Source organism: Ostrea edulis, chromosome 5 (genome assembly GCF_947568905.1).
Source record: "Ostrea edulis chromosome 5, xbOstEdul1.1, whole genome shotgun sequence".
Lineage (NCBI taxonomy): Eukaryota > Metazoa > Mollusca > Bivalvia > Ostreida > Ostreidae > Ostrea > Ostrea edulis.
This window is the reverse complement of record NC_079168.1, coordinates 19,228,918-19,244,997: the sequence shown is the minus strand read 5'-3', so window position 1 is coordinate 19,244,997 and position 16,080 is coordinate 19,228,918. Positions and strand designations below refer to the sequence as shown.

General features: G+C 35.4%; 1 protein-coding gene across 1 annotated transcript in view; it reads left to right on the top strand.

Moving 5' to 3' along the window:
* Positions 1-600: 600 nt before the first annotated feature.
* The window catches only part of LOC125650974 (breast cancer type 2 susceptibility protein-like), a 36,941-nt gene continuing 21,461 nt past the window's right edge, over positions 601-16,080 (top strand). Inside the window, exons 1-8 of the mRNA XM_048879564.2 lie at positions 601-625; positions 746-876; positions 5,851-6,012; positions 6,123-6,222; positions 10,216-10,379; positions 10,517-10,557; positions 13,671-15,261; positions 15,420-15,466. Of these exons, the coding sequence (XP_048735521.2) occupies positions 756-876; positions 5,851-6,012; positions 6,123-6,222; positions 10,216-10,379; positions 10,517-10,557; positions 13,671-15,261; positions 15,420-15,466 (2,226 nt within the window). The 5' untranslated portion in view covers positions 601-625; positions 746-755. The remainder of the gene's footprint in view (positions 626-745; positions 877-5,850; positions 6,013-6,122; positions 6,223-10,215; positions 10,380-10,516; positions 10,558-13,670; positions 15,262-15,419; positions 15,467-16,080) is intronic.

Sequence of the window (16,080 nt, the reverse complement as noted above, 5' to 3'; positions counted from 1 at the left end):
ACTGAACTAGTATTATCCTATAGAAAACCATTTATACTTCTCAACGGGAACCAGACTATATATACTACAGCTCAAACAACTTCTCAACGGGAACCAGACTAACTGGTCTTACCTTACACGAGAGGATATTCTTCAAATTGTTTTGGATGTAACATCAGAAGTGAAAAACTCACCACTCTCAGGAAAAGCAGTTTGCACACTCTTTGGTCCACCTCTTTCAAAATAGCTTTCAGGTAAGGACGAAATGAGGTAGAGGTACCCCTACCCACAGGCAGAGGTCCATGAAATTTAGAACATGAATTTTTTTGCGAAATATGTTATTCTGCGAGATGATGTTCTGAAGTGAAAAATAAAATAAGAGTTTGATTCGTGGGAATATCATGGGACAGTTGCCATTTTTTAAATTGCTATAATAATTAGAATTATTCAGAGTTAACAAATAAAAATTGAGATAGTGTGTGTGCCATAACCACTAAGTAGCCTATATGGGATATACACGACTGGTAAGTAAAGAAAATAGCCGTTAAAAATAATTTAAATTTTATTATAATATTTTTCCGGATCGCTTTTGAATCTTGGTTTGAGTCTTAAGTTTTTACTTCCGTAGCGCCAGTTTTGATGGAAAGTAGGTATACAATGTTTATATATATTTAGACGTAAATCAGTGTTTGTTTAATGCCACAATTCTGTATTCCGCTTATTAGAATCTATCGGTATATTCTAATGAAATGTTTTAATTTTCAAGATACTGGGAAATGGAGGATGAGAAAAGTTTGAAATGTCAAAACTATGGTGAATATCACCGAACTTTAAGGCTTTCCCTGAGAAAAAGAATCAAGAAATGTTTCTCAAGATCCAATAAAAGATTAGAGGAAGGTATAATTTTTACTATATATATATAATACAGTATGTGAATATTGGAAAGTGGTACATCACACAAGACTACAGTGAAGGAGAGAGAAGAAAATGATGACTATTCAATTCATAGTTCATTGTTGCAGTTGTAGCATGTTTTAGGTGCATTGCATTGTTGTTAGATAAAATGATCTATCGTGAAAGTGGTAATGTCCTACGGACCCAGTCTAAACGATTGAATGCATCCCATATATCCGCAATGTAGCAAAATAAAAATTGCCTTCAAGTTCAGTATATCACCGTGGACCATTGTGACCATGGTGAAAAGATTCAGTAGCGCATGGGTTCCAGATTGTTGAAGCGATCGCTCTATTTATTTTTCTCAAAAACAACATAAATGAGAGATTTCTTTGTTCAAAACATATCGCACGGATATTAATCAATGTGGGAATATTTGACATCTTTTTACCTTGGTAGCACTACATCTTCCATCTTTTCACCCTGCATTATTTTCATTTTCAAGCATTTTGTAAAAATAAAGACTCTCATGAACCCCAATGTAGTAAGAAATTGAATGTCATTTTATATTCTTGTTACACATTATCATGGTTCTTTCTCAAATTATACCAAACCTTGAATTTAGCTCATGAAGCAAACATCCGTGTGAATTTTCTTCGGTACTTGATATTAAACTTGAGTGTTTGAGAAAAGTAACTACTTTCAAAGTATGGGGTATATTCTGTTTCTTAATACGTCTGTGCGTTCCGTGCAATATGTGTTTAGACAAAGAAAACTCATTTATGTTGTTTTTGAGAAAAATAAATAGATCGATCTCTTCAACAATCTGGAACCAGTGCGTTACTTTTCACCATGGTCACGGTGGTATATGTTTCGGTAAAATCATGTCACATAATCATTAATTAATCTTAGCGACATTCGTCGAGGCTGGATATTTGGACTGATCCCTCTTCTGAATCTCAGACCAGTGTCACACTAAGTGATTCGGGAAATCTGAAATCTTGCCTGAACTTTGACCGCTTGTTGTGATTAAAATGGGATAAACTAAATTTCTTGCCCACTTCAACTTTTGGCCTTAGACATCCTATCAACTCCCTATCACAATGAAACATGCATTTCTTACCTTTACATAGTGTAAATTTCAAAGTAAAATAAAGTTGACTGGTCTGAGATTCAGAAGAGGCATCAGTCCAAATATCCAGCCTTGAGGAATCATGCTGAGATTAATCAGTAATTAAACAATGAAAAACATTACCTTCACAACTGACTCTCCATTGATTCCATTTTAATTAATGTAGGAGAGCTAAAACCTATGAGTTTAAAGAACAAGGTACGGTTGTATACATAAAAAGGCCCAAAAAATTTCTCTCTATAAAATGTGTCTGGAATTAACCTTAATCAGCGTTTTAAGAAAGTAAAAATAAATGCCAGGTATACTATGTCAACAAAATCAGAATGATAGTCCTAAATGGATAGCATTATGACATCATGAATAAGACATTTCCCGCCCTTTTCTCAAAATAAGCCTGAAAACTGTCAAATGTCATACAAATTATTGCTCAGGAAAAGATGTGCGCATTTGTCGAGCAAAATGAAAATGATATATATTGTGTATTATTTTGAGATGAAAAACATGCTTCAATATGAATTTGCTCGACGCATGCGCTGTATGTTTTCTAAAAGGAAAACCACCTGAATTTGTGGATATTTTCATTGAAAATGGCATTTTTGCAATTTTATGCCAACTTCAAGCTCTCGTCATATGACACAAATCATTTTGCTGATCAAACTGAGTGAATTTTGGGTTTGCTAAACTATTCCTTAATTGAATGCCAGGATTTGAGCTCCAAGTGAAATCATGAATATTTTGGGCCAGATGACTGTAGAAACTACCTAACTTCTTTCGTGTACAGCATCCATTTTACCGGAACTTGTCATTGCTTAAGCACAAATCTAAATATGGAGAAATTACTTTTTACCAGTCTTCACGAAAACATTTAAAACTTGCTGGCCAGTCGGACCAGTGAACTGTCTGAATTTACTGGCCCACAGTGAAATTTACTGGCCCCCCAAATTTCCATAGTACATGTTTATCACATACATTAAGGATGAATTGTAAAACTACAATTAATTAACTGACACTATCCTTATTACTCATATTCATATCCACCCCAAGACATCCTTTCTGTTGATACCAGAAAAACACTGTACACAGTATTTTCTCTCTCTCTTCGCCCGCAACAAGACTGCAAATTCACGTATTTTTAACAAACGAAACCTTTGGAAGTAGCCTTCTCTACCAACATCAAATGTAAACGATTGATTAATTCTATAAACTATAGAAATTGCATAAAATCAGAGATAACTGCGATTGACGAAGTTCATTTTAATTGGACAATGCAATAAAGCAGCAGTTACCGCGATGGTCCCCGACCAGACTATTAGGCCGCGATACAGAACGCGACCATTTTTGTTGTTTCAATAAGTTGTTCATTGAATATTCACGTCATCAACGTACAAGTTATCTTGACAATTACAAGTATAGTTATCGTTCTAAATAAACAAACCACTATGTCAAAACACTTACTTTATGTGCTATTTATTGTTTTATTTTGATGGTAATTTAAGTAAATAAAACGTTTAGAATATCTAAATCCAACATTATATTTAATGTGACTTACAAAAAGTCTACAAGCCCATCGGACTTCCTGATTTTTTATTTTCACTGACCCGACCCTAAAATTCACTGGCCTCGGTCTTCGGACCACTGAGTTTTCGTGAAGACTGTTTTACAGAAATTGTTACTATGATCTTTAATTTACTATGCCATTATTTTACAGGAAAATCAACTTACTAAATAGTTTCAAATAAAGGCTTTCAGTTAAGAAATATGAATTTAGTCGATATTGTAATGTCAAATCAAATTCATATGAAGGTTTGATATTCTTCTTTAGATGAAAATTGCTTTCATTAGGGCTAAATGAATACAAAAATTTAACCAGATTGCACTGGCAAATGCATATTGCCTTCTAGTACTGCAGAGATTATTTCTACCTGTTCGTCTTTTAATTCTTCAGAATAATTCTTTCTCCATCGCACATCGTACTCTTTGTCTTCAAGCTCTTTGCGAAAGCTACGTTTCACTGTTTTCCATATATTGTAGTAGGTGGTTCTTTATTGAGCATTCGTAGCAGGGTGTTCCAATGACAGTTTCCGGTAAAACAGCAGTCAATTTGAATCGACAAAGGTGACTTTTCAAAGTGTTCAGTTTACAATTTTATACAATTTTATTTACAGTGGTAAAGACTTAATTTTAACTTTGAATCTACGCTGTTATTCTTTGGTGATTTTGAGATTGTTTAGGAGTGATTCTGCGATTTTCTGCTACATTACGGGTATATGGGAGGCATTCTAACTGTGGTGAGGGCCTGTCCCCGGACACAGTTAGATTATTCTAACTACATTGTTGCTAGCTAGTGATGATGTCTCATAGCTGTCTTGACAGCACACATTTCATAAATCATTTTCATATGCTTGTAAATAGGGCAAAACATAATTTTTGTGTGTGTGATATTTAATTGCTTTGTAATACTGTCTTGATACATTTACCGGGTGCTTGATACATTTACCGGGTGTTGATACATTTACCGGGTGCATGGAATCCCCAAAATTACCAAAGAAATGACTGACATCACTACTGAGTGGACTGAATTTTCTGTGAAATGTGGGGGTAGTGATTGGTCTGCTTGTTCTGTTACTGTCAACTATCAGTACATTGATTTTGCATATTGATGTATATATATATTGGAGAGGCCGTGATATCGGTATTATCAATATTATACACTATACAGCTCTATTTGTCATATGCTGTACAGCTGTTGTAGGTGAATTTTCATCTTGATAAAATCTCTTTTAATGAATATAGCAATAGAATAAATGTTTGTTATTTTGGGTATTGAAATATTCAAAGGTTTTAAATTTCTGCATAATCGTGATAATAGCAATATGCAAAATACTCCACCAGTGCTTTTATCGTTATGCATGTTTTCTCATGGGATACATTCAGACTGAAGATTTATATTTGTAGTGTATCATATTGAAAATATATTATGAGGGGTTGTATTGTTTTAGTCCTACTTGGGGTATCTATGAATGTAAACAAAACCTGTGGTTGTCAATGTGTGGGAATATCAATATATGACAGTGTATGTCAGACATGTACTAATGTAGCAGGGCCACTACTGGGCAGTCTGCACTATAAATCTTCACCATCATCAGACATGTACTAATGTAGCAGGGCCGCTACTGGGCAGTCTGCACTATAAATCTTCACCATCGTCAGACATGTACTAATGTAGCAGGGCCACTACTGGGCAGTCTGCACTATAAATCTTCACCATCGTCAGACATGTACTAATGTAGCAGGGCCGCTACTGGGCAGTCTGCACTGTAAATCTTCACCATCGTCAGACATGTACTAGTCTATCAGGGCCACTACTGGGCAGTCTGCACTATAAATCTTCACCATCGTCAGACATGTACTAATGTAGCAGGGCCGCTACTGGGCAGTCTGCACTGTAAATCTTCACCATCGTCAGACATGTACTAGTCTATCAGGGCCACTACTGGGCAGTCTGCACTATAAATCTTCACCATCGTCAGACATGTAGAAGTAATAAACAGAATGACTAACAATCTCATTCACTCTCATTATTAAGTAAGATTATATGCTTTAAACTGCAGATGTAGGGAATATCTGAAATAAATGTATTAAAAATACTATTGTTTGTTTAGAATTATTGTGTTGAATCCTTGCATTTTGTATGATGTATTGATATTGCTCCAATACATACATTTAGAAATTGTTCAAAGTAATTTCAATATTCATTTACAATGTCCCTTTTAGGCCTTAGATCATATAGGAAAGTAATGGTAAGGATTTCACATGAAATTGCACATTTGTAAATGCTTTTCTAGCTGTGGGGCCCAGTAGTGAAGACTGGCTACAGAATGCTACGCTACAAAAACTTCAGGCGAGGAAGAAAGAGGCCGAGAGGGATGTATTCTTGTCTCCAGTGTCCCAGTGTTCCTCACAGCTAACACCAGACATCCTCAAATTTCACAGGGGAAGAACATTTGGTATATCCTACAAAATGGGTGATTGTAGAACTGTTTTAAGAATTCCTTTATTATTTCTTTATTCAACATTACCGTATACATGTAATTGCAATTTGTTTTGTGGATTTTAGAATCCTCACCTGAGATTTCCACCTTTGAGCGATTGCTGAGTTCTCAGTCTTCCAGCGGAAGTGCACACAATGACTGGCTCCATCCATCTCTTGGTCTCAGGTACGAATAAGGTCTACAGGCTACACCAATCTCTGTCTCATGTATAAGTAAGATCTACAGACTACGTCAGTCTCTCTGTCTCATGTATAAGTAAGATTTACAGACTATGCCAGTCTCTGTCTCCTGTATAAGTAAGATTTACAGACTATGCCAGTCTCTCATGTATAAGTAAGATCTACAGACTATGTCAGTCTCTCTGTCTCATGTATAAGTAAGATCTATAGACTATGCCAGTCTCTCTGTCTCATGTATAAGTAAGATCTACAGACTATGCCAGTCTCTCTGTCTCATGTATAAGTAAGATTTACAGACAACGCCAGTCTCTCTGTCTCATGTATAAGATCTACAGACTACGCCAGTCTCTGTCTCATGTATAAGTAAGATCTACAGACTATGCCAGTCTCTCTGTCTCATGTATAAGTAAGGTCTACAGACTACGCCAGTCTCTCTGTCTCATGTATAAGTAAGATTTACAGACTATGTCAGTCTCTCTGTCTCATGTATAAGTAAGATCTACAAACTATGTCAGTCTCTCTGTCTCATGTATAAGTAAGATCTACACACTATGCCAGTCTCTCTGTCTCATGTATAAGTAAGATCTACAGACTATGCCAGTCTCTGTCTCATGTATAAGTAAGATCTACAGACTATGCCAGTCTCTGTCTCATGTATAAGTAAGGTCTATAGACTATGCCAGTCTCTCTGTCTCATGTATAAGTAAGATCTATAGACTATGCCAGTCTCTCTGTCTCATGTATAAGATCTACAGACTATGCCAGTCTCTCTGTCTCATGTATAAGATCTACAGACTATGTCAGTCTCTCTGTCTCATGTATAAGTAAGATCTACAGACTACGTCAGTCTCTCTGTCTCATGTATAAGTAAGATCTACACACTATGCCAGTCTCTCTGTCTCATGTATAAGTAAGATCTATAGACTATGTCAGTCTCTGTCTCATGTATAAGTAAGATCTACAGACTATGTCAGTCTCCTTGTCTCATGTATAAGTAAGATCTACAGACTATGTCAGTCTCTCTGTCTCATGTATAAGTAAGATCTATAGACTATGCCAGTCTCTCTGTCTCATGTATAAGTAAGATCTACAGACTATGCCAGTCTCTGTCTCATGTATAAGTAAGGTCTATAGACTATGCCAGTCTCTCTGTCTCATGTATAAGTAAGATCTATAGACTATGCCAGTCTCTCTGTCTCATATATAAGATCTACAGACTATGTCAGTCTCTCTGTCTCATGTATAAGTAAGATTTACAGACTATGCCAGTCTCTCTGTCTCATGTATAAGTAAGATTTACAGACTATGCCAGTCTCTCTGTGTCATGTATAAGTAAGATCTACACACTATGCCAGTCTCTCTGTCTCATGTATAAGTAAAATCTACAGACTATGCCAGTCTCTGTCTCATGTATAAGTAAGATCTATAGACTATGTCAGTCTCTGTCTCATGTATAAGTAAGATCTACAGACTATGTCAGTCTCTCTGTCTCATGTATAAGTAAGATTTACAGACTATGTCAGTCTCTCTGTCTCATGTATAAGTAGGATCTATAGACTATGCCAGTCTCTCTGTCTCATGTATAAGTAAGATCTACAGACTATGTCAGTCTCTCTGTCTCATGTATAAGTAAGATCTACAGACTATGTCAGTCTCTCTGTCTCATGTATAAGTAAGATCTACAGACTATGTCAGTCTCTCTGTCTCATGTATAAGTAAGATCTACAGACTATGTCAGTCTCTCTGTCTCATGTATAAGTAAGATCTACAGACTATGTCAGTCTCTCTGTCTCATGTATAAGTAAGATCTACAGACTATGCCAGTCTCTGTCTCATGTATAAGTAAGATCTACAGACTATGCCAGTCTCTGTCTCATGTATAAGTAAGATCTACAGACTATGTCAGTCTCTGTCTCATGTATAAGTAAGATCTACAGACTACACTCATCTCTTGAGCTCAGGTATAAGATCTATTACTACACCCAGTTTCTCGGTCTCAGGTATACCATATAAGGTCTACAAGCTACACTGGTCTCTCTGTCTCAGGTTTAAGTAAAATTAGATACAAGTAAGATCTACAAGTTAGTCAGTTTCTCAGTCTCGGGTATAAGTAAGATCTGCAGGCTACACCAGTTTCTAGTTGTTTAGATTGCTAAAATGGATAACATTAAACATTCATACAATTGTGGAAAATAAGAGTTGTCTTTCTTGTTTGTTGTATCACATTACATTGGATGACTAATATCTTACATACTGGTATTGATACAGTGATAGTGTTGATTATTACAATTGATCAGATTTCGGATGAACAGCAGGATGATAATTCCAATGTGACCCAAGATAGATATCAGGGTGAAAATCTCTAATCTCTAATCTGACACACAAGGTCTTGTACATCTCTTATTAATCTAGATAGGACAGTATTGCACATGTTTAAGTCAGCACTATTTTAGTCTTTCAGTACTTATGGTGATTTTTATCGTACAACTTGTGGTGATGTTTTTCTTTTTTACTGAGATAGGAAATACAGGCATTATAAACTGACACAGAAGTATAAAAGTAAAACATTTAGGGATCATTGTTACACTATCCATTCAGTAGACGATATGATTTATATTTTCATTACAATATCCACCTTTCCAATTATTTGGACATGAAACAAAAAAGTTGATATCTAAATTACCTGTGTTAACTGAACTTGGTTTAAAGGGACTGATTCACGATTTCCCCCCAAATTTTCTATTTCACTTTTAATGATCAAAATTTAGTGTTTACAGTGTTTAAAAGATTTCACATAAAAATTAAGGTTATACATTATCACAGAAGCTCATTTTCGAAAGATAATTATTTGTTTTGTAAACAAAGATTGCAGTATGTTATTGTTTAAGACATTTTCAAAAGAAACGGATATCGATCTAAGTTTATTATATATCTTTCACATTTCAAGCATTTTTGGGGTAAAATATGTCATCTAAAAGTTTAAATTTGTGACTATGCAAAATTTTATTAAGATGCTTTATATTACAAAATTAATGTTTCGTTTGTTTGTATACATAAAAAGACTTGAGTCTTTGTTTACATAACTCAGATTTAAGACTAAAATATTAAATTGTCTTGCATTCAGAAGGTCAACATTTTGGCTGTCAACATTAAATGAGTTACATTTGTAATGTTTAAGAACCAGTCCCTTTAATCTCCCATTTTGTTCTTTGTGGCATATGATAGCAATCATTGAAGTTCACAGTTGTAGATTTACCAATAATAGAAACTCATTTTTTAGTGAAAATTGTTAATTTTACATCTCACTAAAATAACCACTTGTATGGTACACATATAGATCTGTGTTTGCACTTTATTCAGGCATGAAATTTGACATTTGAATTAAAAGATTATATTGAATTTAGCTGTTGATTTAGAAAATGCTTCACGTAGTAAAAACTCTCTGTTCTAGCCCCACTTAAGACTTTGAATTTCATTTTATCAAGGTCGAGTAGATACAACAACAGAAATCTAGTTTTCCTTATTGAACAGCTATTTTTTAGCATTGTATTATAAGATACAATTTGTGTATGCAGTAAGCTTTCAAGACAGTGGATAAGACAGACAAAGGGCCCTAAGTATATTAGTGCTGAAATGTGAAATATAGGGGAAATCCCTCAAAATATTAGAGCAATGTTGATTGTCGTTAAAATATTACAGTAAATCAAAGATGACAACTAACTCATGATTGGTAATCGTGACCTTTTTCTTTACAAGTATGCAAAAAATGACGTCAGGATTTTTCATTATGATGTTTTTTGAAAAATATTTTTCGATAAGTTAAGGGTATTTTTTTGCTAGGAACAGCTCAATTATAATACCTTGATGATGATTAGAAAGGTGGCTGTCTAGAAAATTTATCATAGGAATGAAAATATCGGATACTTGAATTATGAGAGTAAAAGATCAAGAACTGAACTATTTTTATATTTGATTTTAGCCCACAAGATGAAGAAAGTGGAGTTGCCATTAGGAATCTGACCGCTGAGGATGCTATGATGAGGAGTCTTGGAATTACACGAGATGATTCAGTGGCCTCCTGGACTAGTTCGCTGGCCACACCCTCCCACCTCCCTAAATCTCCAGAGTCGGCCGTCAAACAAGGTATAGATCTAGTGATGCTTCTCAGTATCGGAAAATGTGAGGTGTAACTTATTTCTATATAATGATGTAATTGCTTGAAGAATTTGTTAATTTCTGGAAATTTGTTTCTAATGAAAATGATTAAATCTGATTTATAGATGCATTTGAAAAAGAGCACATGGCCACAAGAAAGCAAAAGGTAAATTAAAACATTAATAGACATGTGAATAAGGGGCGAGATCAAAAGATCGATGTCAGATAAAAATCTAAATTCAAATAGTTAGGGGGAGGGGGGGGAGGGGATAAAATCATCTGTAAGTTTCTGTCATTTGGCATCGATTACACTTTAGTGGAGAAAGAAAAGAGACAAGTAACTGTCAAAAACCACATTTTAATGAACATTTAATAGTTTATAGTTTTAATGTACACTTTCATTTGTGAATAAACAGTAGGAATGGTGTACAATATTATTTATAATCGTATGATTTTACTTGCTAATCGATTAGTTTCAACATTCATCCAGTCTGATTAAAATCAAACCTCTCACTTCGCTTGATATACGGATAGTCGCTGCGTATCGAGCGAAGTGAGAGGTTTGATTTTAATCAGACTGACATTCATCATATTTAATTTTAAAGGGAGTGGGGGGGGGGGGGGGGGGGGGGGGGTTGTCTTGGTGAAAAGTATGTTAATTTAGTTTTTTGTCAGACTTTGAACTTTTGATCTCGCCCCTAACTTATTTGCTTTACCATTGTGTTGTTAGTTATAAACCTATGCTGGTTCATTGTCTCTATAAGGACTGACCTTTCAACTTCACATGGGAGGTGTACACTTCTGGGGTTTGCACAACAACTTGCATGGGACAAATGAATTTTACTGTGTTTATCAGAATTTTGTTTTAACATCTATATATTCTGAATCCTGCATGATTTCAAATTCAGATTCTCTGACTCCCGGGTGGAGTCAAACTTGGTATATAGCATTTAAGTGTAAAACATTTTCTTTAATGTTATTGATACTAAATTGAAACTAAATGGATATTTAGAATTAGCAGGTAGCCTTTTACTAAAATTGTGAATATCATGATCCCAGGGGTAGGGGTATTGGTATCAGGATGGGGCCAAAGTGGTCGGTAATATAATTGTGCTAACTATTGAACATTTTTAACTTCTTCTTGATAGGTACTATTCTAATTCTTTTTGAATTTGGTATGAAGCATTTTTGGGACAGTGGTGATATAAATTGTACATTTCAGGACTTCTGCACCCTAGGGACAGAGCAAACATTGACCAATTTTCAAAAATCTTCTTTGCAACTGCATATCTTTAAGAAAACTAAATACATGGTGATGTAGAGCTGAAAGACCTCTACTAAAGTTGTAAATTTCACGATCCCCCTAGAGTAAAGGTTCTGACTCCAGGATGGGGCCAAACTTAGTATACATGTATATTTAGAAAGAGTAGGTAGTCCTCTATTGAAGTTGTGAATTTCATGATCCCAGGGAGTAAAGGTTTTGGTTCCAGTGTGGGGCCAAAGTTATTACAGTGATTATTGCCTTTAAGTTTGCTGATTCAGTATAAAAATTAAACGCATCTGTAGAAAAAAAGCAGAAAAGAATATATCCAAATTGTAAAGAACAAGAGCCACAAATACCCAAACATGGCCCTGTAATTTTGAGTAAAATAAAGTATCTTTATTCCAAAATTTCATCATGGTATGAAATAGCTTAGACCTTCTTCTTTATAAATTCAGTGTGTTTTTTCCGCGAAAATTCACGCATATAGAAATTATAACATGCAGAACCCATAACAGTTGTGTTATTTTTGTAAAAGCTGATAATATCCAACAATATGCACCAAAAATTTGTATAACCCCCAGGCCTCGATCCAATAAATATTAATGAATTGTAAATTAGTATATTACATACTGCATAGAAGTTAAAGAGTTTTTTTGGATGGAGGCCTGGGGGATACAGTGAATTTTTACTTTTTATGTTCTGCAAATCCTCAGGTCCAAATTAGTCATACTATGTTCATGTTACATGTTTTAAATTATGTAAAATAAGTCTTTCATCAGATTAGGCACTTTTTGGGGGTATTTAAGTTGTAAGAATACATCTTGTTCTATACTGTTGCTGAACATTAGAAGTTAGCTTAGATATGCAACACCTGAAACTTTTTCTAGATTTCATAGCCCTTGGTACTAGTGATACGTTTAACTAATAACTCAGGTAACCAATAAGGTCTGTTGGCCTCGTGTTTTCATGTACATGAGTATGTTCACTTTCCTACTAGTACTTCAGCATAACAGTCTTTATTTTTGTATCATGCACAACAATGACATTGGTCACATCGATGTTGAATCTCTTCTCTATCTTTTTCCTCAATGCACAAAGTGCAGTTTATAATGTCTATTTTCCTGCTCAAACTTTCTCCTCCATACCGTGCAGTACGTTAAGGGGAGGGGTGTGTAATTTTGACCACTTTCAAGTTGGGGAGCTGGGGAGACATTTGTTGGTAACAAAATCAAATTATATATTTAAATTTGAAAGCATTGGATTCAGTTCATTTGGATCATTGATAAGTGCTTAAAATGCTTTAATTCAAGGAAGACAAAATCTTTTATTTCATAAAAAAGAAATTGTCCAAAATAGTTTCACAGAATTTGTCTCTGATATTTACTGTCATTTAGAGTACATAGTATTGAAAGTGACACCATTTTTCAATTTTAATCAAATCGAGTTAAATGTTCATTGTTGTGTCACATTTATTTTAGTAAACATAATGTGCAGCTTTGGACAACAAATCTGGAAAAAGGGTCTATGGTGTGAAGTCTGCACTCGATCTTTTTGAGGGTTTATGGTGTGAAGTCTGCACTCGATCTTTTTGAGGGTCTATGGCGTAAAATCTGCACTCGATCTTTTTGAGGGTCTATGGTGTGAAGTCTGCACTCGATCTTTTCTAGAAGAATAACTACTTGAAAATAGGCATTTTACATATTTTTGTCAAAATTCGGAAAATGTTGACAAATGTCATAATTCAGATTCTAAGAAGAAATATGTTAAATTTCAGAATTTGAATGTCTGGGTTGGTTGTATTATTGAGGATATGAAATCAATGAAGGCATGAGATGATTTGTATTGTCATCAAGAAATGCGACATTCTGATGGTGACAAAAAGAGCAAGAAACCAAATCAAAAAAAAAAAAATCCTTTGTTAGATTGTTAGAAATATGAAATAATGTAAATGATGTAAATGTTATACAGCACTTGCATTTCATTCTATTTTTTATAAATTAACATCACATTTTCAGAGAGTCCCTAGAGTGTTGTTCTCGCCAGGACTTCTGAAGACTCAGGATGAGCTGTGTTGTAGTCTGAATGAATCCGGTATAGAAAAGACGGCAGAATCGGATGAGGATGTAGGCGGTAAACAAGTGATCAATGAATCGGATGATGTCCCTTTGAAAACAGAAACTCTGGAGATAGATAGTATGCCCATGTTTTCTCAGGAACTTCTGCCAGAGAATTCAAACGTGAATGAAAACATATTGCAAAGTGGACATACAAACTTAGATAGCTTTAAGAGTGAGGACAATGATTCACTGATAGAAACCGAAACAGTAGCCATCAAGCAGGAAGTTATCGACGAAACACTCTCCGATTTCTTTGATCCACCATCCAAGTCAGTGGGAAAGCGACGTTGTGCACCAAGTAAGGGGAGAAAGAGGAAGTCCTTAGAGGACTTATCAGTAGCTGTAGACAATAACATCAGAAGGAATGTAAAGAATTCCTCCTCATGGTTATCACCTCCAAAAGTGGACAATAACATCAGAAGGAATGTAAAGAAGTCATCAACTCCAGTGGACAATAACATCAGAAGGAATGTAAAGAATTCCTCCTCATGGTCCTCAACTCCAGTGGAGACCATGAGGAAAATACCAAAGGGGGAAGCACATGTGACACCCGCGGAAAGTCACAAGAGAGTGAAGTCAATTTTGTCAAATGAAAAACGGAGTTCACGATCAGGTACAAGAAAACGCGTGACATTTAGCCATTCTGATGAAATTGTAAAAGATATAAGTGAGGAGAGTGAAGAGTGTGCACAAAAGGAAAACAAAGAAGTACCATGTCAAACATCAAAACAAAATCATGCATGTCCAAAACTAAGCAAGGAAGCAAGCTCCCATGCTGAGACAAATGAACAAAGTGCAATAACTGTGGATGACCCAGATGACCTATTTTCCCAAGTTTCACCGTCTTCTTTGAGTGAGATGTGTTCAATAAACAATGAGGATCTCTGTACATTACAGAACTCGAGCCCATCTAATACCACACCAAATGAATGTGAGAAATCAGAAATGATCTCAGGAAATGTGAAAACAGAACGATATGAGTCTGATGTTGATAAGAAGAGCAAAACTTTTACAAAAGAATTAGGGAGAGAAAAATTAGATGCACTTTCGAATGATAAACTGGAGGAAACTCTAGTCATCTCAAAACCCTCAGGACTTAGGTCCAAGAACAGAAAATTCCTTTACCCTACGACTAACCAGATCACTAAGTCGTGCCCAAAGGTTGTGTATGGCCTCAAGGAAGTTGAATCCCCATTGCATAATCTACACATTTCAGAAAAAGGAGACATGTTTATAAAACAAGAAAACCATCCAGCATCAATTCAGAGTACCACCAGATCAACAGAAACTAAGATGTCTGAAGGACATCCATTATCAACCCAGGGTACCACCAGATCAACAGAAACTAAGATGTCTGAAGGACATCCATTATCAACCCAGGGTACCACCAGATCAACAGAAGCTAAGATGTCTGAAGGACATCCATTATCAACCCAGGGTACCACCAGATCAACAGAAACTAAGATGTTTAAAGAACATCCAGCTACAGGTAATAAGAGAATGAAATGTACTGTAGTCATTTTGTGTGACGGAATGGTTTTAAGGGAAATTTCAAATAAAGAAATTCGACTATATATCTGGGGATTTTATCTATCTTACCTTGTATGAAAATTTACTTACACTCTACAATTAATTTGATATTTACAGGTTTTCAGAAATTTTCATTGTTGGAGTCTGCGGATGGGTATGGAGAGGTATTGAAGTTTGTTTTTATACGCCCGTCAAAGACGGGACTTATTATGGTATGGCGTCATCCGTCTGTCTGTCCAACCTTATAGGCAAAATGAAGTGTAAAGATCTGCTTGGTACATTTAATCACCATGATGAAAGGAAGATGCCTATTGTTTTTCAAGGTCAAAGGTCAAGTTTGTGTTGTCAGTTAACAGGAAAGCCTACAAGGCAGAATACAGACTGAACTATTGGGACGAGGACCATAAAACTTGGTACCCATACTCCTCGTGTCAAATGGAGGACATTTTTTTCTTCAATGTCAAAGGTCATAGGACAATGTCAAAATATCACTTAGTAGGAAAACCTTTTAGAAAACCTTGTCAAAGAGTTTGTAGGCAGGATACAGACCAGACTATTGGGGCAAGGACCTTAGGGGTAAAAGTATGTCAAGCAGTTATCCAGATTTTTATTCCATTTTGAATACAGGTTGTCACAACCTCTCTCTCAAAGAAATACATAATCAGTTCAAATTTCAACTTGATTGGTACACTGTGACCTACTTTGGGGCTAAAAGTGGTGCAAATAGTTTTCTGGACTTTTTCTCATGGATACAGATATTGCACTGAAGGTCTAACAA